General features: G+C 43.0%; 3 protein-coding genes across 7 annotated transcripts; all 3 read left to right on the top strand.

The window, feature by feature from the left end:
- The first annotated feature begins 729 nt into the window (after positions 1-729).
- LOC147425074 (uncharacterized) lies at positions 730-8,774 on the top strand. 5 transcript variants are annotated; one of them, XM_086499487.1, is made up of 9 exons: positions 730-1,597; positions 2,432-2,539; positions 3,099-3,179; positions 3,276-3,341; positions 3,418-3,462; positions 3,663-3,786; positions 5,364-5,413; positions 6,138-6,189; positions 7,313-8,774. In XM_086499487.1, exons 1-9 carry the CDS (start codon positions 1,307-1,309, stop codon positions 7,321-7,323), a joined length of 828 nt encoding a protein of 275 aa, XP_086355613.1. In that variant the 5' UTR covers positions 730-1,306; the 3' UTR covers positions 7,324-8,774. The 5 variants fall into 5 exon arrangements, 4 of the variants coding, with proteins under 4 accessions (XP_086355613.1, XP_086355614.1, XP_086355615.1 ...); XM_086499488.1 differs by lacking the exon at positions 5,364-5,413 and having other exon boundaries at positions 731-1,597; XM_086499489.1 differs by lacking the exons at positions 5,364-5,413; positions 6,138-6,189 and having other exon boundaries at positions 733-1,597.
- Positions 8,775-19,692: 10,918 nt separating this feature from the next.
- LOC147425073 (uncharacterized) lies at positions 19,693-20,915 on the top strand. Its single transcript, XM_086500021.1, has 2 exons — positions 19,693-19,992; positions 20,096-20,915. Exons 1-2 carry the CDS (start codon positions 19,808-19,810, stop codon positions 20,913-20,915), a joined length of 1,005 nt encoding a protein of 334 aa, XP_086356147.1. The 5' UTR covers positions 19,693-19,807.
- LOC147425072 (uncharacterized) lies at positions 20,847-22,454 on the top strand. Its single transcript, XM_086500331.1, has 2 exons — positions 20,847-21,670; positions 21,748-22,454. Exons 1-2 carry the CDS (start codon positions 20,963-20,965, stop codon positions 21,904-21,906), a joined length of 867 nt encoding a protein of 288 aa, XP_086356457.1. The 5' UTR covers positions 20,847-20,962; the 3' UTR covers positions 21,907-22,454.
- Positions 22,455-25,690: the final 3,236 nt, after the last annotated feature.

Below are 25,690 nucleotides of genomic sequence, written 5' to 3'. Positions count from 1 at the left end.
AAATACTTACGGACCAATCAAAATCTTCGCAGCTCGCTGCCCCATTCACATAAGGCGGTGGAAGGTGTTGGCTGGGTTGCCACGTCGAGGAAGAGCTCGCCTTTTTCTCTTCCACCCTGCCCTCTTTTTCTTCCGACCCCCCCCCCCCCCCCTTCGCCCGTGAGCACTTCCACCCTCATGCCTTCTTCTCCAGCCAATGGAGCCGCGCCATGCAGGTAAAACGACTACCGTCTTGTGTGAACGCTAGGGCGGCGGCAAAGCTGATTCTCTGTGTGGTCCGCCTGGAAGTGGTGGAAAGGTGTTTCTCTTCCACCTCTCCAGTCTGAACCCACCCTTAGTCCGTGGTTACGGGGCATCGGGCTGCCAAACATGAGATCTCAAGTTTGAGTCTCGGGGGAGGGGGGGGGGGGGGGGGGTCGTAAGTCAATGCACTGAATTTTTTCTCGGTCATCCGTCCCCCACACTGAACCCGCAATCGTTGATCCCATCGCCTTGGGTCATTATGACCCCGTGTTAGATAGTGCTATGGGGGAGAGAGTGTGTGTATCGGATCCATTGCAAAACTAGTATTTAATTCTTAAAAAAAAAAGAGAGAAAGAGAGGTAATAAGAAGGAAAGTCAAATTCTACAAAGGTTCTCCTTCTTTTGTGAAATGTGTGTAGAGGTCTATAAAAGTAGCCTGCCTGGCAGTGCCTGCCTATACTCTCACCTCTACTCCCCACACACACACACACTCACACTCACACTCGGACACACTCACTGTAGTCGCCGACTAGTCGGTACACTCCAGCAAAATGTATCGTAATCCCAGTCTTTCTTCACTACTGTTCTGCGCTCATTGTCGTACTCTACTCACCTCCCCGCCCTCTCTACTTTCTCTACCCGCGGAGAGAAGCAAAGTAGCTGCAAGCATCAGACGCAAAGCGCTCTATAGGCGTCTCAACACTCAAGGCCCTTCATCTACACGTCTTCTTGGCGCCCTCTCTCAAATCCACGCCACATACGCAAAACACACACACACACACACACACTTTCTCGGTGGTACATACACACACACAGAGGGGTTTTTGTAGTAGGCCTCTTTATTGCAACTGGGCGCTAGAGAGCGAGTTGTGCACGCTTGAGAGGTGAGCTCTCAACCCCCCCCCCCCCCCCCCCCCCCCCCCCCCCCCACACACACACACACACACACTCCGATCACATACCACGCAACTGCACGATATGGTGGGTGCGCAGTCTCGAAATCAAAAGTAGGGTTTCTGATAGTGAAAGGCAACACTAGCTTCGTCTCTCTTCTGCAGAAGCTATGGATTCTTGCAACTCGTGGTCTCCGAAGAGTCTCTCTCCAGAGGCTTTACCTCCCCTCGACCTTATTTTACCATCCATGGCAGAAGAGCGGGCGAGAGGATTCTGCACAGACCACTGTGATGAAGATGGTGATGGGTTCTCGTCATGCCTCTCTAATGAGACCTTTTCTCACCTTGAATCCACTCCCATGAATTCACCATTTTTTCCTGCTACAGCATCACATTTGGTCACTTCTACTCGAAGTGGCAACTCACCAGTACATGATCGATCGAGTGGGTCTGCTAAAGCGGTGAGAGCTTCTTGAGGTCCACCATCTGCTCAAATTTTTACTGCTTTTATTTTTTGATCAGAACGGGCCCTTTGCATGATAGAGAAGAAGAAGAAGAAGAAGAAGGAAAAGACAAGTTTTAATGTCAAAGGAACAATCCCAAGAGATTTAAACTCAAGACTTGATCTTTGCATGTTTATCTGCACACACATTTATGTGGATATTTCCCGTGGTATGGGCCTCGGCAGCTGTGGAATTGTGGCTTTGCTTCATGTTTCTCAATGAGAACCATTTTGCAGCTGAGATTTTTGGATACAACCTCTTGACTAAAGAGTTTTTGGCTTTCTAAACAAAACCTTAGTGAAGAAGTGAGATATGCATACATTTGATTAGCTTTCCAAAACAAGCCTTAGTGAAGAAGGGAGTTAGGCATACATTTGAATTTTGCATGTGAAGCCATTAATTTTCTCTGGTTTAGCTTGTAAATGGGTCCTTTCTTTTAAAAGCTTCGTATGAGTCCTTTTCATTTTTGTCTTTTTGGCCTACTTATCAGGCTTAGCAAAGCATAGAATTCTTGGGAGCAACTGTGGGCCCCTGGATAAAGGTTGTCGATTAGTGGCACATGGCAAATTAATGTTTTCCTTGCCATTAACTTGGCAGTGTCTTTTGTGTTTGTAGAACATTGTCAGACATCATTGACATTTGTTTCCCTATTTCTATAAAGAGAGGCATTGAGTAGCAGGCCACACACAGATCTTTCTCATCCTCTTACCACTTATGTTGGCCATTGTGAATTTTCACCTTGTTGTAGATGCCAACGTGAGGCTTCACCTTGTTTGATTTGCATGGAGTCAGGTGCCAGAGGAAACATTTTCATTGCCATCGCCAAGTGAAAGCACGGATCGTTGCACACTAACAATTGCTAAAAGGCCCAAGGTTGATCAATGTGAGGCAGCATCTAAGGTTGGTAATAATACTATTTGTCTTTGCTCTTATTGACATAGTAAATATGTGATTGTTAAGTACTTGCTTAATTTCTCAATGTGTATATACATATACATGTACATATGTATATGTATAAGCCAAAAACTTTCTCTTGATGAATTCTTTAGTGTTCCTAAGTAGAGGAATCGCTGAGCTGGTTGAGCGAGCATCACAATTTCATCAATGCGTCCTGCATAAGCATTTAAAATGGGTACTAGGGGCATTAGTATCCATGCTCCAGTTTCATCACAATGGCATTGATGCTTGCTGTGTAGGCACTTAAATTGGGTACTTGGGGCAATTGTTTCCAACTTCACCTGGTCTACCATGTTGTACGCCAGAGACTAAAATTTTTGCATTTAGACTCTCCATGGATCTTATAGATCAATGAAAGCACTTACCCACTTGAATTTTGGTTTTCTCCTCTTTGTAATGTTGCGAAAATCTGTCATTTATAGCTTCCTGCTTTCTGGGGGTTTAGCAATGTATAAATTTTCAAAGTAGAAGGATTGCAATTAGTAATGTGTTTTCCAACCAGGCACAAGCAAGCCAAAGCCAAGTTCCAAAACTGGGGGAGAAGATAACCGCATTGCAGCAGTTGGTCGCCCCTTTTGGAAAGGTATATGAAAGCTAGAAGCAAATCTTATTGTTCATTCATTCTCAGGGCTGCTTGTTTCCCTTTAGGCTAAACTCTGGTTTGACTTTGTTTGCGCAGACAGACACGGCTTCGGTCTTGTTGGAAGCAATTGGGTACATCAAGTTTCTGCAAGAGCAAGTTAATGTGGGTATTGCTTGTTCTTTAGGAGACTCTGTCAATGTTCATCTTGATTTCATGTATCCATCTGTTGTCTGTGCAGGTATTAAGCTCGCCTTATATGACGGCCAATGCTACCAACAAAGAGGTAAATTGTGGCTTTTGGATATGGAAAACCAAGTTGGTATTTGGAACACACACACACAAACATATTCATATAAATACATATATTGTGATATGTTGATCTTTACTAGGGTATTGACTTGCGGAGCAGAGGGCTTTGCCTGGTGCCTATCTCATGTACAATGAATGTTGCTAATAGCAATGGAGCTGACTATTGGATTTCAGGCATTAGCGGATGCAGTCGGTAATGCAAGATTGGGTGATCAAAATACAAATGGAATCACAATTTTGTGTCAAATAGCCTTGAAAATAACAACAGTATCTAACCAGATTGATCATTGGAACAAAGGTATGGAAAAGATGCTACTAGATGTATTTGTAGTTCTATGTAGACACAGTTGCTTCAGTAATCTAGATGTATATTATAGGGATCAATTGTGATATCCCCCCATATTATTGGCTTCTTATATGCATACAAACACTCAGTACACCATAACACTACGGCTATTTAGCTCACTCAGAAGAACAAAACCTTACAAACTGAGATAGGGGCTCTCCTATTTTGCAAACGCCATTTTTGTCAGCCTTTTTCTCGGACCTCGCAAGCCTAATTGGAAAAGTTATCGGTTATATGTACACTTCTTGCAGTGTCTTGTGATGGGAGTATATCATTTTTCCATTGCATTAGTTAATTGTCACATCTCTTTGTGTTTATGGAACAAGAGGTGGTTGAACATTGTCCTGTGTATAGCCTTTTTCTAGTATTTATCACATGGTTGGGTTGTGGACCTTGTGCTTCACATGGAAGGGCAAGCAATTTTCTCATAGAACCAAGCAGAAGAGTTGAGTGCATCTTGCATCAATGCAAGTGCTGAAAGCGGCTGTGAATATAGTGGCACATGCCTTATTTAAGCAAATATGATATTTATCATTACTTGGACATTGCTAGGTAGCTTGGTATTGAAAATTTGAGCTAATTTCTACTAATTTTACAGGATTTTCCTCAAAACCTGTGCAGATGTTTTCGCTTCCTTATTTTTTAAAGCTCAGCTTTATAAATTTTGAGGAAAGGAGAGGTTATAAGCTCTCTAATATTACCTTGTGTAAGTTTGTTGAGGGTAGAGCCTGCATTTTCAGCAATTTGTCCACAAGCTGTTGGGTATGCAAGCCCGGTAATGGTGTCTTAGCTTGTGGGCAGTCCCTTATAGCATGCAGTGTAGGTTCAGTGGCAAGTCAAGTGGTGCATGACAATTTTTGCCTTTGTGTAAGGTGTTTATACACAAATGAAAGTATAAATACCTTACACATAAAGGTGTTCTGGACCGAGTCTCTCTCTCTCTCTCTCTCTCTCTCTCTCGTTTCTGCCACACCTCCTAGCCATGGCACCCCAAAAGCGACATCCACCATAGGCAACCCCAACACAAGCTACTCATTCCAAGCAAGCTAGACTCAATTAATAACCCCTCTTATCCTTTTAGACCACACGAGTCTTTGAGGTTGTCAAAATGAAATTTTGTTGCTCAAGCAAGGAAATTGTTTATCAACTAGAAAAAATTGATAGAGTTTCCTCAACTTTGGTTTGTTGTTGTATGTTACTAGCAAGTAAATTCATGAGACCAGTACCTAGCACAAGCTATGCTTCAACAACCTTCGCGTCAAAATCTTGTCATGGAATTGTTTCCCCTTCTAGGTTCACGTGCTTGACAAGTGTTGTAATATTGAAAAGATGTCAGAAAAATTTTGCCCTTCCCTTGTATTCACTCATCCCCACCTTTAGTGCTTACCATATCTATGAAAATTTTATCAAAGATAGATTTTCATTTTTAAACCGAATAGAATTGTGATAAGTTAAAGTTGTACATAGGGTTTTGAGGCATTTACAATTTCTAACTTTGGCAAGCTATGGGCTTGCATACAAACATGCAGGATATGGATCTCTACCCAATGTTGACAGTGTACAAAGTTGTTCTCAGAGGGTATACATTTAGATAGTAGATAAGTATGCTAATTATCTATGCGGAATTAGAACAAGGTCAATGCACTGGTCTTCATGCACTACACAAATGAAGTGATCCTTGCATCCACTTTGCATTTAATACTCGATTTGGGGCGAATTGGATAGCACTCTTACTATGACGATGCAAAACAAAAGCTTTTTCACTATTGCCAAATCTCCCACTAGACGAGTAAGCCATATAGCTACTTGCTAGCCTCTAATGTAGCAACATACTCTACTTCTAGTTAAAATGAGGTTTATAAACTTTCAAGCAAAATCGCACACTTAATCCGCATGAGTAGTATGTCCATTTAAACTTATCACAAAGTTCGCTTGAAATTTTAATAAAGAGCTTTTTTTTTTTTTGATTTTCATAGTAGGTAACTTCAATAAAGAGATCATTTTTTTTTTGGTTTTCATAGTAGGTATCTGGCAATTTTTGTTTTGGGAAGTATGTTAATGAATACGAAAGTACTCACAACTAAGCACAATTTGCAAGAAGATCCACAAGTATAAAATTACTCTAAACAAATAACAATGTTTAGAGGACATAAGTACTTGCAACTAAAATAATGCTGCTCAAAATATTTGGAAGCTCATGGATGATTTATTAGTGTTAGTAAATTGTGAAGAACTTCTTTAGTTGTTGATGAGTTATGAAGGCCATGCAAAATTGATAAGAAATTGTTGCATTTCATTTGTAGATAGTGTTTTCTTGTTGCGAAAAGGGAGCTGGTTGGCATTGCTTGCTTACAGGTAGTGAATAGCCGTGGTGCCTATCAAATCTTGTACACATTTTTAAGCCTTTTTAAAGTTATTTTTTAGGATTCGTAATAAAAATAGCTTGTGTAAAAAAGCCTTTGCCGCTCTCTCTCTCTCTCTCTCTCTCTCTCTCTCTCTCTCTCTCTCTCTCTCTCTAGCAATAGGTAGTGCCATTGTATGCACGTTAGTGACGGCCTTGTTTCTAAATACTTAATTTGTAGTAATCGAATACTTCGTGTCAGATGTAGCCCTGATGCATGTATAAGGATAGCTAGGAAATTTTTAGCTATTGATATTATAGTCATTTAACAAACTCAGCTAGCAAATCTAAAAGGAAAACCCGCTATAGCCTTCATTCACACGCTACTCTTGGACAACACCTCATCACCACCACGTGCATGCAGACAAACCATTAAGAGAGAGACAATCTCCGTCTCCACCTGAGGCTCTCTCTTGAATAACAGGTCTTCAGTTCAACTCCTTGTCGGCTAGATCTTTAAGGTCTCTTGGGATAGTTTTCTACGACGTTAAAACTCTCTTCTTCTTAGGTGTGTGGGTGGGGTGTGTGTGCGCTAATAAAAAGAGGAAAATGGTATAACCTTTCTATCATTCACGTGTGCTGGATTGGTTATGCCATTTCCCTCTTGAATAACAGGTCTTGAGTTCAACTCCTCGTCGGCTAGATCTTTAAGGTCTCTTAGGATAGTTTCCTACGACGTGAAAACTCTCTCCTTCTTCTTCTTCTTCTTCTTCTTCTCTCTCTCTCTCTCTCTCGCTCTCTCTCTCTCTCTCTCTCTCTCTCTCTCTCTCTCCATGCAGGAGGTCGTTGATTGCAATATCTCTCTCTCCCTCCATCGCGCAATGCAAGAGCTACTTGGTGGCCCTGCTCTCAGCAATGCTCTGTCGCACTCTCGATGCAAGCAAAAAAATCTCACTCCATTTCTCTGCTTTTGGCCTCACAGATGGCATTCTTCTGCGCCTCTCTCTCTCTGTCTCTCTCTCTCTTTACTTCGTTAGCATATATCTTCATTCAAAAGGTTGATATGTATGTCAAATGTGGTGCGCTTGAGAAAGCTTCTTATCCGGAATGTCGTCTCTTGGAATGCATTGATTGCAGGATGTGAATAACAAGAGCAAAGCCAGAAAGCTCTAGGGTGTTTTCAGTGGATGCAAAGCATTGGAATGCATTGGTCGTGGGATGCACAACAGGAGCAGGACCAAAAATCTCTAGGATGTTTTTAGCTTCCTATTCAGAGTGTGGACTCTTGGAATGCACTGATTGCAGGATCTAATCTGTTTTTAGCAAATGCGATCACCTACACATGCATCTTGAAGGCATGTGGTGCAAGATGCTCATATGGATGCAAAATTTCACAATTCTATTGTTTGGCAAAGTTTGTTTAAAAAAGATATCGTGCTTGGCAATGACTTGGTTGATATGTATGCCAAATCTAGTGCGCGACACTGTCTTGGTCTATATGTATGCCAAATGTGGTGCGCTCCACAAAGCACAAAAGTACTTGAGGAGCTTTGTTCGGAATGTCACCTCTTGGAATGTGTGGAGTACGTGTGCACGGATGTGTGCGTGTTCGGTGCAGTGTGAGTGGGAAGGAGAGAAGAGAGAGTACACAGTGTGGGTCCCACACGCACACCGCATTGCGCACGCACGCATCTGTCCACACGCACTTCACAACTGGTATCAGAGTTTTGGTTCGGCGGCGACGAAGCTCGGTGCTTCACGGCACCGGATCAGGCTTATTCGGTGCAGATCTGACACGGATCGGGCATCTCGAGGGTTCTTGGCTACTCGGCGCGCGCAGCCCCTCTCGCTTGTGGGAGATCTTGGAGATTCTTGAGGAATCGAGCAAGAAATAGTGGATCTGCAGGCAGCCAGGACAGAGCTTGAGGGGAGTGGCGACTTGAAACTTGTGGTGTGTGGTTACACACACACACACACACACTCAATTGAAGAGTCGAGAGAAAGAGAGCAGCGAGCAGATCTCGAGTGAGCATTGCATCAAATTGAGCAGGAAAACAATCAGGCAGCAGCTCCAGCGCTGGGGGAAAGCAAAGCCTTGTAAGCATTGAAGCAAGGAAGGCAATTGAGACCTGGGAGAGCAGTACGTTGCATAATCGGGCTGCAACACCGAGTCGAACAATGCAGTAGACTCAAAGAGAGGACTCTCGGGCAGCGCTGGGGTGAAGGCAGCCAGTCGAAGGCAAGCAAGGGAGTGAGAGAGAGAGAGCAGGCCCGTGAGCAGTAGAGTGGGGGAATCCATGAAGGCTTGAGAGCCTATGAGCAAGGTGAACCGAGAGCAGGTTGGAGCAGGGCAGCAGGTCACCACAGCAGCCAATCGAAGGCAATTGAGCAGGTTTGGGACAGTGTGGTGATCATTACACATACACACTCCCAATTGAAGGGTTGTGAGCAGAATCGGGCATACACCCTTAGGACTAAGTAACACCGGGTCTTAAATGAAGTCCCCGTCATGGGATCCACGGCGAGCAGTTACGCGCACAAAAGCAGAGGTAAACTCGGTCGCCCAATTTTAAACGGACGTGTCCGAGTTAATTTTTTTTGTCTTAGTTTACTTTTCCCCTTAGAGGTTTAGGTTATATAGTTTATTTCTCGCCTTGTTGACATCGAAATGCACGCGCTTGTGTGGTTAGTTCACAAAGCTGCCATGGCCAAGGTGCCGGGTTCGATTCGTCGGGTGGACGTTGACTTGCGTTTTTTGTTGGGTGTCCATCTCCCGCGAGATTCGCACATGCCACACCCGTCGTCGATCCCATGATGGGGTCTTCATTAAAGACCTCGTGTTCTTTAGTCATATGGGACATACACATCGCCCATCATGATCAGACCTGCCAAGCAGCGCTTTCTGCAGCTCCTCAAAAAAGTCGACAGAAAATCTTTTTTTTTTTTCTTTTGACTCCTCTTTGTGTGCAAGGGCTCGCTCCCACTAGAACCCTTGACCCCCCCCTGCCCCCTCGTCTCCTCGACACCTCGACCTTTTGGCTCACACAGGCCCGAGAAAGAGCGAGAGAGAGAGAACTCCTCTCAGCCAAGAAATGAGAGAGTACGAGTGAAAGAGAGCGAGCTGTGTGAGCAGACTCAGTGTGTTCCACCACATGCGGCGAGTAAGCCCGGACATCACCTGGCGTCCGTCCATTTTTCTCGGCCTTCTCCTTCACATTGGAGACTCCTGTCCGGCGATGGGAGACGGCCTCGACATCAGGTTTCGATACGATTTCTGGTGGCCTTTCTCAATGTCTCGGCATTCCTCCTTTATGGCCTCGAGCATCGGCTATTGGCATCAGTTTACGACACTGATTTAGCGGTTCGGCTTTAGAGCTTTTCTCGACGTTTCGCATCGGTGATTAGCCATTTCGACATCGATTTCGGTGTTTTCTTCTATGAATTCGCATTGATGGCTCGGCGCATCAGTTTCAACACTGATTTGCGGTGGTTCGACTAGCGCGCTTCCGTCCGACACAGCGGAAGCCAACATCAAGCATTCTCTCTGCAGTTTTGGCGCTTCTGTCTGACGGTGAAAGACGACTCCGACGGCCATCCCCGGCTTTTCGACTTCGACATTTTACAGTTTTCGGCTTCGGCGACACATAGAGACAGATTCGGCTCGTATGGACCATTTCAAAGCGGGTTTTTCCTTGAGCTCATATAATTCTTGGCAGGTTTTCTGGTCGATGTGTTTATTGACCGATGAGGTAGTAGTTGCTAGTTTTCCAGCGGTTTTGCTCACAGGTTGCAGTGTAGCTTGTGTGGAGCACTAGAGAGCAGTTTTTGCACGGCCTTGTGCAGTTTCATGCTAGGTATGCTTATGTGGATACAACTTGAGTTAGGTGTGTTTGGTGTTCTTGTACCCACTTTCGCAGAGTGAGGATTTGCGTATGCTTGTGTGACTACATAATAGGCAGTCACAAGTTTCATAGATTTTTGCAGGTAGTTTCTCTCGTGGGATGCATTTTGAGCTAGTTTTCTCTCTACTTGCATATATGGCTATGCGCTTTACGCTCGGTTGGGCAGTTTGTCCCAGTTTATGCTTGTAGATACCAAATCGTGGAGTTGCTTTAGGCGTCAATTTGATGCGATTGATCATGCTTTTGATGATCGTGTAGTGGTCGAGTTACCTCCCACTTTGTTGCCAATTTGGCATGGTTTATGGTTGAGATTGTACTTGAGGTTTTTGCTCAGTTTAGAGGGGAAACTCTGTCAGATTTTTTGGAGATTTCTCGCCATACTTTGGTTCTTAACCATTCACTTATGGTTGCAAATATGTGTGACAGTGTAGAGTCCACTACGGTGACTTTTGAGAGACGGTCTCGTTCTTGTCGATACTTACGTTGTTGGCATTGCGGTCACACAGGGCACATTAGACGCCGTTGTTTTAGATGTATGAGACAACAATGGCGATGTACGTGTAGTGCAGACATGGCTTTGACACAGGTTAGAGAGGCAGTTCGAGTGGTAGTCTATGCTAGTAGATGTTGCTTTCCACGTCACACCATGTTGTGAGTGGTTTAGAACATTTTCTAATGGGAGACTTGGTTGTGTGCACTTGGCCAATGGTTCGGCGTTTGACATAGAGGGTGCAGAAGATGTTTGTTTGTTATTGCCCAATGGTGCGTCATACACGCTACGACATGTGCGCTATGTTCCTCAACTGAGACAGAGCTTGATCTTAGTGAGACAGTAAGCAGACTTTGGTTATCACATAGTGCTTAGAGACCAGTCTTTCAAAATGCATTGCGGTTCATTAGTGATTGCCAGAGGAGCCCGCAGAGGCCGGGTATATCCTATGCATGTGTTTGAGGTTCAAGACGGTGTAGTTTCGATTTTTGTTGCTGGCATGCTTTGAGCGAGAGACGCGACGTGTCTATTTCACAGGTGAGCTCGTCTCGATTTTTGTTGCTGGCATGCTTTGAGCGAGAGACGAGACGTGTCTATTTCACATCTGAGCTCCACCATGCTCACAAGACAGAGCATTTAGCTGTGCAGGACGTGCTAGTAGACTCTGTAGAGATAGAGATAGAGAAGCAGTGCTCTGGTGAAACACAACAGGTGTTAGTCAGGCTTTGTGCAGGCAGAGGTAGAGGAGGTCTGTCACCTAGAGACACAGACAAAGCTGACAGATGTGGAGTTCTTTGATATGCTCATGTTAGAGATTGATGAGTTGGTGCCAAGACGCATAGGTTTTCGCCTATGGGTGAGAGGGATGTAGGTTTCCCAGGGTCGGCGCTGACACGTCCATATGTGATGGGTAGTATTGATGATGCAGTGATTACAGATAGCGCAAGGGAGGCAAGTACAATCAGGTTTACGTAGATTTTGTCAGCGTTCGGACGTCTCATGTTCGACTTGTTAGTGTTGAGGCTCGATCTAGAAGCTTCAGTGGGGGCATTTGCAGTAGGGCTTGTCAGTCGTGCGATGATTGACACTAGCATGATTCTTCGTGGAGCTTTGTGGACCATACAGAGTTGTCTATGGGATTTACATGCAGGCTCTACTACGGATACACACACTAGCCTACCACTAGAGCTGATACGATTGCGTGTGGATCTACAGAGTGAGCCAGTGGGCATAGGGTGAGAGAGAGTCTCTCATTTAGTTTCTTGTACATACTAGTAGTTTAGCTAGTAGGCCTCACTTATCGGCGCATTGCCTTTAAGTGGGAGATTATTGGGGTAAAGGTGCTACATCTTTGCCCCGGACCGGAGGCCATCGCCTACATGTGTAAATGCCCTTATTCATTATACATATATGGATAAGGAGCTCCTCACTCATCACTTCCAAAGCTGCTCCACCCACATCCTTTGTTCTTTCTTTCTCTCCCCTTCTCACTCTCCGCAGACACACCGCATTTGCGCCTCATATAATGCACTGATTGCGGGATATGTGCAACAATATCAACGCCAAAGTCCGGAGTGTGGAATCTTTGAATGCATTGATTTTGGAATGCTTTAGTCTGTTTTTAGTAGATGCAATAACCTATGCATGCATCTTGAAGGCATGTGGCTCTATGCACAAAAAAATCAGGGCCAGAAAGATGTCATACATGGCACTGCCTTGGTCGATATGCATGCCAAGTGTGGTGCACTTGAGAAAGCGCAAAAAGTGCTTGAGGAGCTTCCTGTCTGAAATGTCGCCTCTTGGAATGCACTAAATGTTGGATGTGCATAACAAGAGCAATGCGAGAAAGCTCTAGGATGTTTTCAGCGGATGCAAAGCATTGGAATGCACTGGTCGCGGCATACGCACAACAAGAGCAGGGCCAAAAATCTTTAGGCTGTTTTTAGCTTCCTATCTTGAGTGTGGACTCTTGGAATGCACTGATTGTAGGATTTTTCCTATAGTAGAAAGGTCTAGTCTGTTTACAACAGATGCAATTACCTATGCATGCATCTTGAAGGTATGTGGCGCAAGATATTGATATGGACACAAAAATTCACAATTATATTGTTTGGCAGAGTTTGTTGAAAAAAGATGTCATGCGTGGAATTGTCTTGGTTGATATGTATACCAAATCTAGTGCACTTGAGAAAGATGTTGTTCTTGGCACTGTCTTGTTGCAAAATTCTAACCCTCCTTGTGGTTTTTTGCAAGGTACACCTCTGAAACACTACAATTGATATGGGGCAATCACACTCTCATGTAAAAATCTAACACACTTTCTTTTGGCTTTAGGTATTTATTGAACTTATTTGTCAAAGTCTTGGGTAGAGTAATTTACTAAGGGGGGTACTTAAGGGTCCCTAGACTAGTATATGAGCAACACCTAGACCCCATTGTATAATCACTAATCCATTGCCTAGTTGGTTGGTTCAAAGTCTCTCTCTCTCTCTCTCTCTCTCTCTCTCTCTCTCTCTCTCTCTCTCACTACTAGATCCTAAGTATAGGGTTGCAAAAGTAAACTCAAGCTCAAGAGCACTCAACAAAGAACCAAAATTACTTAGTGTGTGAGTACTAACATAAGGAGGCAGTCAATAAGGCGAGCGTTGAAATTCAGGCAAGCTTAACAAAGCAAGCGAGGATTTTGAGCAAGAGAGGGCTCAATGGCAAGTTATGCAACGTTGTGTGTGTTCAATTGTGACACAATGTCATGTGAGACTAGGTATATAGCAAGACATAAGCCACCAAGGCTTCACTCATGATAGAAATTAGAGGATAAGAAGCAAGCTATAATCAATTATTGTGAACAAGGTTTGAAATACAAAGCGAGGGAAGAAGAAAGGTGTTCCATCATTGAGCCAATAGAGAATTCATATGCATAAACACTTAGAGTAAGGGTTTCTTCTATTATACATGCCACTATCACAACCAACAACAACAGGAGGAGTTAGACAGTGAAAGGTAGGTGTCAAAAAAGAAACCCACATATTATAGATGCCGACCATAAGTATAATGAAAGAGATCCCCTTAAGTTTAAAGAGGAAACCTGAGCAGAGTTCTCCATAGCTATCTTAGGGTGTATGTAGGAGTAAGGTCCAAGCAGCTTCTTGATGAAACCCAAAGTCTTGATGTCTTGCACCACTACTCTCAAGTAGTATGTCTCATTTTGCACCAAGTCTGAGAACGTAACCTCTTTTAAAGCCATGGTCACTCATGTACAAGAAGGTGGTGAGGTGGAGCCCCTCCTTAATTGAAATTGCAGGGTAGTGGGAGCTACTAAATACCTTCAAAACTGTCATAAAATATAATATCTAACTTTACTAAATGATTTTCTCATATTAAACTGATCATTTAATGTGGGAGAATAAACGGGAATAAGAGTTAGAATAGAGACATGTGCTTCTAGACCTATCTCAACACGGGACCAAAAGGAGAGATGGTTGCATCTCAATAGGGGTCCAAAAGGAGATGGTCTATCAAAGAGCAATGTGCAATAAGTGCTTCTAAACTTACCTCAACAGGGGACCAAGAAGAGAGATGGTTACATCTAAATAAGGGTCCAAAAGGAGGTAGTCAATCAAAGAGCAATGTGCATCTAATGGAGCTTAAAAGACCTTAGGGTTAGCTTCATTAAAGACCTCCAATGGTTAGTGTTAAAAGTCCTTTGACGTAGGCAAGCTAGGGCTGAGCTTGAGGTGTTTGTCGTGCTTGATGACTAAGGTGCTTGAGGTGCTTGTCATGCTTGATGACTAAGGTACTTGAGGTGCTTGTCATACTTAATGGGGGGTAAGGTGCTTGAGTAAAAAAGAGACCCTACAAACTTAATGAGGAAGGTGCTTGAGAAGCTCCCCATACATGGGGGGTAAGGTGCTTGCATAAAAAAGAGACCCTACAAACTTAATGAGGAAGGTGCTTGAGAAGCTTCCTATGCATGAAAGTCCCAAAGTTAGGAGAATCTTTTGACTTAACTTTCCACTCACCCAAAGGGCACTTAAGTTCACCCGCTATGCTCACAAAGTAATCTCACAAAAGTGCTTCACCTAATTTCCTAATTCCGCTACTCTCAAAGTTCATAGGCCATTTCCATTACATTGGTATCAGAGCATTTGGTTTCTCTTTTCTTGCTTAAGAAGAGAGGTCCTTAAGTAGCCTATTAATGGTTGTTTTTGTTAATTATATTAGGGTAAGTGGGACTAGAATCTATTATCGGTTTTGTTGAGCCCACTATGTGGGATATGGTGCACACCTCAGAGCTTTAGTCTTAATAATGGAGTCTTTTTAGACTTACGGCTTTACCATTATTGAGCCATAAGAAGTCCGAAAGGAGCTATCCTTCGGCAACTTTTCTATGTTAGACTCACTCCACTATTCTCTATAATTAACCAATCCGAGCTGTGGGTGTAGATACTTAAGTACCTATTTTCAAAGGCTAAGAGGAGTAGCAACTAAAGTTTTGAATTGCCAAAGCATACACTAAGTAAACACATAAGTTTAGTTAACATGGCTGACAATAACCAGGAGAGTAGAATGAACATTGATAGCTTTGATTTTGCACATGAAGGTGCTAATGATGATGCCCCATGTTTGTTAATTATCTTGTCACTAGGCTGCAACAAGCTATGGGCAACCCCGCTTTGCAAGCCGAAGCTACTCAACAACTTCGTGCTTATGGGATTTTCTTTCCTCTCCAAGAGGAGAGAGAGCTTAGGAGGTCTCTTGATGAGACCCCCAAAAGAAGACTCTCTCCCATACGAGAGGAGGAATCCAAAGATTAAGAAAGTAATGAATCCCTAAATTCCTCCGAAGATGTGGCTCCATGAAGAGGGCGGACTAAACGATCGCGAAGTCCTCCCAAGAGGAAACGGTTAACCCATAGTCCTTCTCCTCGTCACTTGAAAAAGGAAGAGAGGAAACAAAGGAAGAAAGGGGCAAGAAAGAGGTCACCATCTTCTCCTTCTTCTTCACCTTCCTCCTCTACCGATGAAATCTATGGCTATTCTCCTAGATAATACAAGAGGGGAGGACATCGCAAATCTTACCCTGCATGGCGAAGGTCTCAAAAGCTCAAAGAAGCTCAAAGAGGGAGGAAAGAGTATCTCTTTTCTCACCTATGATGGCACCTTTGGTGCTACTGACAAAGTATTGGCCTTCATCTAGCAATTTGATGGGCCTTTGGAGATGAGGGCTTCATGGAGTCCTCCAAGCTATGCATGTAGCTATGCACTTCCAAAAATTGGCTCATCAATGGTGGGCTAGCCTTCATGGCAATGACAAAGCCCTAAAGACATGGAAAACTTTACAAGTTTCCATCATGATGCAATTCCTTGCAAGTGATGCAAAGGACAAAGTGCTTACCAAATGGAAAAGTTTAAAGCTTCTCTCTCATGAGTCTATCCAGAAATATGTGGACAAGTTTTGGGATTTACATCTCAAGGCTACTATCTTTCAAAAGATAGACTTTGCCGAGCAAAAGCAACAATTCTGTGTGGCATTACCCAAAGAGATGGCCGAGTATGTCAACTCTCAACGGCCTGGTTCTATCATTGAAGTAATCCACCACACCATGTTTGCTTCGCGTATCAATTTCCAACAAGGGGCTAGATGGAATGTCAAGCCCATGGAAAATAAAGACAAAAGTGATGCAAAGAGAAAAACCAATGCCCAAAATTCTTACCAAGGCTGTTCCAACAACAACAACAATCGATCCAAGGAGAAGGGAGTTTACAATGGTAAATATAAACTCTCTCCTACAGAGCTAGAAGCTTTTAGTAAGGACCACAAATGTTTTAAGTGTGGGGAGCAAGGCCATGGTGATCGTCCTTGCCCCAACGGCAATGAGACTCCTAAAGCCTCTATGTTTGAAGCTCCAAAAGAAGATGCTCATTGCCAAGGATTTCTCCTTTCCTATGCTTGGGGAAAGATGCAAGAGTATGATGCCTTTATTTTGTTTGACCCTAGTTCAACTCACAACTTCATATCCACGGAGTTGACCACTAAGTTAGGCATACAAGCCCACAAGATGGGAGATGCATTGAAAGCCAATGGAGCTAATCAAGGGACAAGACGTCTTAGTTACTTCCTTAATTGGAAAATTAAAGCTTCATGTCCAAAGCTGTGTGGACAAAAAGGATTTCTTCATCTCCCCTCTCAAACATGAATGTGTTAATCGTTGGGGCACCATGAACTGCATGGCTTCCAACATGAATTTCCTTGAAAGGAGAATCTACTTCACCTACAAGGAAAAGAGCATGTACATAGATGCCAATGAGTTGGGGAACACCATATCCTTGCAATAAAGGGAATCAAGAGGAATTAGAGTTGTCTAATTTCCTCAATGGATCCCAAGATGTTTTCATTGATGACATCTCTAGTGAGCTACCTCTAAAATGAGGGATGATGACCATGCAATTGAGCTCCTACCATGAAGCTCATTGCCTAGCAAGCCTCCTTATCGAGTTTCACAAGCTCAACAAGAGGAGATCATGAGGCAAGTGCATGGATTGGTGGAAAAAGGGATGGTGAGGTCTAGCTCCTCTCCATTTTGTTCACCATTGCTTTTAGTGCAAAAGAAAGATGACACATATCACATGTGTCAACTATAGAGAACTAAATAAGATTACTATCAAAAATAGATTTCCCGTGCCGCGCGTAGAAGATCTATTTGATAATTTACAAGGTTTGGCATGACAAATGCTCCAGACGCATTCAAACTCATAATGGACAAAAGTCTTAAGGCCATTCAAATTCTCTTGAGGAGTACAAGCGACACCTCCAGATAATCTTTCAAGTTGTGAGAGAGAATAAGCTTTTCATTAATCAAAAGAAAATTGAATTTTTCCTACAAGAGATTCAATACTTAGGTCACATTATCTCTGAAGATGGCACCCGTATGGATGCAACAAAGTTAGAGTTAATAAAAAGATGGCCTAATCCAAGGAATCTACAAGAGGTACGAAGCTTCATAGGTATGTGTTCATACTATAGATGCTTCATTAAAAAATTCTTGCGAATAGCAAGCCCATTACACGATTTAACAAAAAAGAATGTTAAGTATTCATGGACTGCAAAAGTGCAAGAAGCTTTTGAAGAAGCTTAAGGAGAATCTTATCGCTCAACGTGTGCTCACACTACTAGATCTCTCAAAGCCATTTGAGGTCCAATATGATGCTTGTGAAAATTGCCTTGGAGCTATTTTGCTTCAAGAAGGTCATGCCATAGCATATGAGAGTCAAAGACTCAACTTCGATAAGTGAGTATTGGGAAAATACAAAAAAGAGCTACTAGCTATTCTATATGCCCTAAACACGTGGAAATACTATCTCTTGGGGACTCCATTCATCCTATGAATGGATCACAAAGCCTCAAGAACTTCATGACGCAAACCAAGCTCTCCAACAAACAAATGAGGTGGAAAAATTTTCTTTTTCAATTTAAATTTCATATCTCTCACATTGCTAATAAGCACAATCAAGTGGTCGATGCAATTTCACAACGACCAAGGATAAATGTGGTGTCTATAGCAACTCACAATGATCTATCTTTTATGATAGATGAGTATGCTACTGAACGAGACTTTAAGTACGTAATTACAGCCTTTACAATAGGGAAGAAAAAAGAACCATTCACCTTGAAGGATGGTTATCTTCCAAACGGCAATAGGCTATGTGTTAATCACCCATACAATAAGAAAGTCATGTATGAATCCCATACTTCTCCTTATGCGGGGCAAAGAGGGATTCCATAGCCTACTCTTCTAGGAGTAGAAATGTATTTTTGTTGGTCTACCATGAAAAGTAAACATACAAGAGTATGTTTCAAAATGCGTGGTATACCAAAAGTTGAAATTTGATCGAGGGAACCAACTTGGATAGTTTTAGTCGACAGGCTTAACAAGAAAACACACTCTATGCCTATCAAAAAGACTATTAAAGCACATCAAATGGCAACCCTCTTCAAATCTCAAATTTTCAAGCATCATGGATTTCCACCACCCATAGTGTTGGACAAAGATCCTAGAATGAGCAGTAATTTCTAGAAGGGTCTCTTTGAGAATCTAGGAAGTAGATTAAATTTCGCTTTCGGCCTATCATCCACAAACGGATGACCAAAGTAAAATAACTAATCTAATGATTCTTGATCTACTAAAAGCCTATGTCATGGAAGTGGATCAACGTTATCAATGAGAGAAGTACCTACCTCTTATGGAGTATGCATACAATGACATTGTACATACTTCTATGGGGAAAGCACCTTTCGAGGTTAAAGAGGGAAGATCCAAAAGTCCTTTACTACTTAAAGTACATGGGAAGATCTTCACTGCTGATGAATATAGCCAAGACTCACAAGAATCTTGTCCAAAGATTAAAAAGGTTACATTCATCTCAAAGCAAAGGCAAAAAGGGCTGCTATAATAAGCACAGAAGAGCCATTAGGAGAAAGTTGGACTCACTTTTGGGCCCTGTAAGAAGTGCCACGTCGGCTAAGAGAGAGAAAATAAAAATATTAAATTGTGCATTTTATGTGATACTTTTTTGCGTAACAAAAAGCCAAAATGACATTCTTTGGTAGGTAGCCACCGTCTTTATCATTCTTATCTTTCGTTCTCTTGTCAGGAATCCAACTAACCATATGACTAATGATTTGAAAGGCCAACTTACAAGTGTTCCCTCCAGAAACATAAGCCACATGAACTCTATCAACTCTAAACTTGAGAATATGGTCTTCCCTCCCAAAACCTGAGATATTTCATGAGTTTCGAGTCTCCATCTTTTTCTCTATCAACTCTAGGAATGGAGAACGCTTCTTTTTTTGATGAAAACACTAATTTTAACTTGCAATCCTCAGCCCCTTCAACACTTACGCAAAGAAAGAACACACATCATCTTCATGTTGATGTATTGCAAGAGTACGCACCGTTGCAGAAACGTAGGAGGGAGTCTTTCTTATCTCAATGGGAGAAAGAACTTAGAAGGACAAACAAGGAACATTATTTGGATTTGTGGACCAATGGGTCTATTTATTCAAAGGATCCTACGACAAATGTGCCACCTCTCTTTGCTAATATCACTAACCTCTTACATTTCATAGGCGATGGCAAGGATGGGCTATTGGGATACACCGAACATTTGAAAATGAGAGGATTGGATGCGGAAAGGCAAAGAAACTTCCTGGCGATGGAGAACATGCAGCTGAAGAAACTTAATGAAGCATGCTCTCAAAAGATTTCATCAAACAAAGAGACAATCCAAGGCCTTGAGAAGAAGATCACAAGTTTGCAAGAGAAAGACACTGTGCTTGGTAGTCGGAAAAAAAAAACGAGATCTGTGCAACATTGAGAACATGAAGATTGGTAGTGGTGGCCTGAAGAAACGAATACGAGCTGTAAGGTAACTCGAAGTTTGTTTCTGCTTTTGTATCTTCAACATGCTTCACTAAGAAATGGATACACTTTTCTATACATGATCATAACGCATGGTGCTTTTTTTGCAGGTCTTTACTACATCCAAACTCGAACAGTGCAGGCTTCAATGCTGGAGTGCATTACAGCCGTCTAGTTCCAAAAGAAGTAGTTGAAGAGATGATAACTCAGAAAAAATTTCGTAAGTTGAAAGGGAGGCTCCTTACCTCCTTCATGAACGAGAATCAGCTGGAAGTGCAAGCAATACTTGATGAGAGTGGCATCTCGCAGATGGGATACAGGGCACTCTTCAAAGCATTAGCTAAAAAGTCTCAAAATAAACTACAGAGAGGATCATTGCTGCCAAAGCCATCACATGTAAAGGCTGCTCGCCGACACGTAAATGATGAGGTGTTTGAGAAACTTGGGTCACCATTCCATATTGAAGCAACGTTCTTAGGCAAGGATGGCAGAGAGGTACAATTTAACGAGCACAACAACCTCTTCGTTGATCTTGAAGCATTGCAAAGGTATGCAATTCAATTCTTTGACGTCAGTCGAGAGGAGTGCGGTGGGTTTCTCAAGTTTGTTTTGAAGCTCGACGAGTGTGAGGTCCTGAAGAACAAGAAGCTGGAGAGAGTCACCATTACCCTCATGAACAGAGCTCTGGATCTATCAATAACGAAAGAGGATCCACGATACTTCAGCGTGCAATCCGAAAACAACATTCTAACTCTAGGATCATTTCAAGTATACTTCGTTCACTCTATGATAACAAAAATATTGATTATTTTGTTGTTGATTTTGTGTCTTCGTTTTCACTGCAGGTTGATAAGGAAAATTTTGAAATCTTCTATTGGGTTTTTAGTCAAATCCAAATTCCTTCTATCATCAGTGAACAAAGAAACATAGTCGTTCTTTCAGTGGAAGGATTTGGTGACTATACAGTGGAATGGCACATGGCAGGTGACTTAAAGACTCTTAAGTGTATGTACAACATAACACACGGAGCAGCTGTGGCAAATCCATGCTTATATTGCATGGCTGATACACAATCTCTTGAGAGTGTGCAATGGAATAGAGCTCCCAATAGACATCTTCAAGATAAGACTTGTAGACCAGTGCTTGATATTTCTCTGAGTAGAGTTCACGTCTATACACTTCATGCACTCTGTCGAATAATTGAAAAGGTGGTTCATTTGTACATATGTTTTGCATGGACATTAAAGCTAGAGAGTGAGTCGAAAAGAGTGATCAAAGCATTGGAGAGAGTGCTCTCAGACATTGGTTTGCATGGAGGCAATGTCAAAATCGAAGAGGACACTAAGATGTCTCAAAGTCGGTACAAGGTACCTAGGAAAGCATTGATAGGCGGCGTGAAGGCAAGAAGGTTTCTTGGGTTTAGCCTCAAAGATTCAGATATAGAAGAAAGGAGAAACCTGTTCAACAAATGGAAACTGTTACATAAAGTGGTTAAAGACAATGCTGGTGGTGGGGCAATCCAGAATCACAAGGCGAACGTGTGGAAATCACTAGATAAAATTTTCCACTACGTTGAGCAGCATTCTTGGGACCAAAGTAAGCTCACATCATTTCAAGCAACCTTGCTGGATTGGAAAAAGGCTTACCTTACAGGGTGGGGTGGGCAACATATCACAAATTACATGGTGGGTTAGCATTCTACGTATACAAATCAAAATTTTAAATTGTACTCTACTGACCATTTTGATTTATTTCAATGCAGCACATACTGTTCAACCATGGTCCATATTTTGCCAGTCATATGGCTCACTATCAATATGGTCCACACAAGGCATGGAAAAAACCCACTACATGGAAAGAACGGGTTATTTTAAGCACACTAGACATGTGGGAGGAAAGGATAAGGCCAATAGCCTATTAGAGTTACACCAATGGACTTATAGACGACTAATTCATAGAGCAAGGCAGAAGGAACCTCTTAAGAGTTCAGAAATTGCACGGTCTTTACAACACATCAGCAAAGAGAAGAAACAGATGGCTTGGGGAGCTTCAAATGCGGGAGAGTGCCATGCGAGGTAGCGACGGTCACGAGTCAGGAGCGGGAGAAGATGGACCCGAGCTCATCGTTTTTATCCTCTTCTATGCATCTCCTTCTTCCTCACTTTGTACTCTTCGATGTGCAAGCTCTGTAGACGAGCTCGTTCCTCTGTTGATGGCAGCATCCCCACGGGAATTAGGTGTCTTATTTCCCTCAGAAACAACCGCTTGTTGTATGGATCTAAGCTCTCCGGGTCTTCAACCCCTGCAGCCAGAGCCTAAGCTGTGTAGGACATGAAATAGGGGGCTCTGAGTGCTTGGCACCCATATCCAATGCCAAATACGCGTAGAGCAAACTGTTTCTCAATCAGAATTAGTCTTTCTGCGTTTAGTGGGAGGGAGTGCCCACCACACAATCTTGTAATAACTTAACAGTGGGAACTTTGCATTGTCCTCGGAGTATTCCTTGTGGTATATTATGATCTACATAAAAATTGTAATGAATTTATGGGCCGTAAGTGAGATGACTACAATTGTCAAGTACTTGAATTGTTTCTACAAACCTTTTTGTGGTTGAAACGCCCAATGTAGTGAGACAACGCCGCATCCTTGCCTTGGAATCCAGTGAGACAAGCCCTTGCTGTGAGCCTCCCGCTCTTCTAAGGAAACTATCGTCATACACTAGCACCTGTCAAAAAAAATGATCATGATATTTTATCACTGGGCCATCTCCAATACCATATGAATGCACGATAAAAGTTACCATCTGATTCTCGTCCATTTCCAGCATCGACCTCCCCCACAAGTGAATAGACTGACTATTCATTACCTGATCTGTGGATGCCACGGGCCTACCCATGTTTTCCAAGCCGAGTTGTTTTGTTGTCGATTCAAAGTGCTTATCTGTTGGCAAATTGGCCTCTCCGAACTTCGCTTCATTGAATGTATCTTTGATCAGTTGCAACCCTGAAGTGAACTGTGAGTCGTAGACAGCTGTGTCAACAATAAGATGTTGGTCCACTCCATCATCATCCACAAACCCCATGTCTGCCTCACAAAAATTCGCAATTGTAGCTAGGCAGTAGTCCTCCCATATATTGAGCTCATGCATGATATCTGTGAGTAGAACATAGTGGGTGTCGCCCGCCATAGCAAAGCTGGGAGCGCAGTTCAGAGGCAAAGTCATTTCCTTACTTGGGCTTTGTTGCTTGCACCTTATTGCTGCATTCGCAAGAGAAGCAAAAGTTAAGCCCGCATCAAATGTTTCCTTTAATACCTCTACCCGCTCTTCTTCTGGGCCGAACTGCACCTCCACATCCTCTACCTCTTTCTCCGGCACCAATAGACAACTACCGAAAGTTGTTGACTGGGAAGTCTCTGACTCACCATCCATCTGCAAGTATAAGTAACAGACAAATCTGTGGTAGAATTCCACTAAGCGACACTTTTTGAAGTGCGTCATACACCTGTCTTGTATAAGCAGTGCATTGGAGGGACACTTTTCTAGACAGCGATTCAGTCTCCTTGAAGCACTCTTGTCATGGTCAAGGTCCGCTAGGTGCACATATCTCATGCCATCAGCTGTCATGGAATTGTCACAAGTAACTGCCTCATACTGCTGCAAATGGGTTTGTAGGTACTCAAATGAGCAATCTATAATCCTCTGTATAGAAAACTCAGCATTAAACATTCCTAATAGTTCTGGTGCACGGTGATGAGCACGGGCGTTGTATAAGAACGTGAATAGTTTTTCTTCACATGTATCCTCGCTCACAACGTCTGTCTCCAGGACTATGATCCCTATGACTGAAAGAAAAAGCAAGCCAAAACTATTTGGTCTCATAACCAAGCGAATATTGAGCCTCGAGTACCCCTCAAGGTCTCTATTCGCTTGGTTCTGTCCCGTGTGCTAATGTCATAAAAGGTGACGTCACTTGAGTCAGAATTAATCCAATACGGGCCCCAAGAATCTCCAAAGGGCCCTATTCGCTTGGTTCTGTCCCGTGCGCTAATGTCATAAAAGGTGACGTCACTTGAGTCAGAACCAAGCAAATAGGGGCCTCAAGAATCTCCGAAGGACCCTATTCGCTTCATTCTGACCCAAGCATTCGGAACAGCTTGATAAGAACAAAGCATTTAATGTTATCAGTGATAGATATATAGGCCTACTCACTCACTATGCCCAAACTCAGGCACGATCACATAAGGAGTAATTATTCCAACCATGCGGTGTGAGACTTTTAATCTTACCCTAACGTAGTGGCTTCGGTGCGCACACAGTTAACAACACACAGGAAGGGGAGAGAGGTAGGGAGAAAGAACATGTCTCTGCAATATCCAATGGTGCCGATTTGGATGGTGATGTCGCAAGCCGCTGACAGCAAGAACCAGAAGGTGGCGATGGCGACACAGTAGGAAAGGACTCAACCCAGTGGAGGTCGCTCAACGCAGGATCATGAGAGGTGGCCAAGGGGAAGAGCGCAGAAAAGGCAAAGGCAACGGTGATCTGTTTATTCTACTTGGAGATGGAGATGGCGACTGCAAGGGTGATCAGCATCTAACTCTAAACGCAGGATCACGAGAGCTGGCCAAGAGGAAGAGCGCAGAAAAGGCAAAGGCAACAGTGATCTGTTTGTTCCACTTGGAGATGGAGATGGCGACTGCAAGGGCGATTGGCATCTGTCTGACTCTAAACGGTCACTCGAAAAAGGCACGTGGGTTGCGCTCACAAGGACAACCAGTAACAAATGGTCTCAGATTCCCATGCAATATGATTTACCAACCACAATCTCGAATGTAATCATGCGCATAAGTGAAGTTGTCACCCTCGCCAAGGTAAGCATTCTAAGTTTAGAGACAGTACCCTCGCCAAACATTTCAACTATACCGTCGCCCCAGATGAGCACTCTTCTGTCTCTTTTCGCGTGCTCTACTGCCCATCATTTTAATTAACTCTTACCCCATCGACTCTACGCGGTAAGCAAGCCATCCCAACTCTTTTTGCGCATCTCCTCTTACTCTCGCGCATCCTTCTCTTAATCCTGTTCTGCCGTGCTTTAGTGACGCAGAACTCTACACACAATGAAGAGGTATGCTACTACACTTTTGTGCACTTGTATTTTGTGTAGTCAGTACTGAGCGAATAAGGGAAGGTAAACCCTGTTTGTTGCACCTGTTCGCTTGGTACTGACCATCGTCTTTATTAAGGATGTTTGCTATTACACTTTTCTGAGGTCAGTACCAAGCGAATAAGGGAAGGCCACTTTGTTCGATGCACCTGTTCGCTTGGTACTAACCTCGGAAAATATAAGTGATGTCTGCTAGTACAGAGGTCATTACTAAGCAAATAAGGGGAAGGTAAACCCCATTTGTTGCGGATTTAGGGTTTTTTTTACCAAATACGCGTTTTGAATTTATAAGGGAGAAGCAAAATTACAACTTAACACCCATGTAGGGGGTTTTGAGTTAGAAAACACTAGGGATAGACGCAAAGGACAAGTTTCAGACTTTACAAAAAGTGGCCTACTAATTTCCGAGGGTTTAGGGTTCGCAATAACCAGTTAGAAGTTAATCCTTTTTCTTCACAGCCAGACTATCTCTTCCTGAAGCTTGTTGGAAAAGTTCAGGGCTTCCTCATATTTACTGGCTAGCTCAAGCACTTCATCCTT

Source organism: Adiantum capillus-veneris, chromosome 25, assembly GCF_014529385.1.
Source record: "Adiantum capillus-veneris isolate H3 chromosome 25, ASM1452938v2, whole genome shotgun sequence".
In the NCBI taxonomy this organism is placed as follows: domain Eukaryota; kingdom Viridiplantae; phylum Streptophyta; class Polypodiopsida; order Polypodiales; family Pteridaceae; genus Adiantum; species Adiantum capillus-veneris.
Note: the sequence above shows the minus strand (reverse complement) of the source record. Positions and strands in the feature narration are given on the sequence as shown.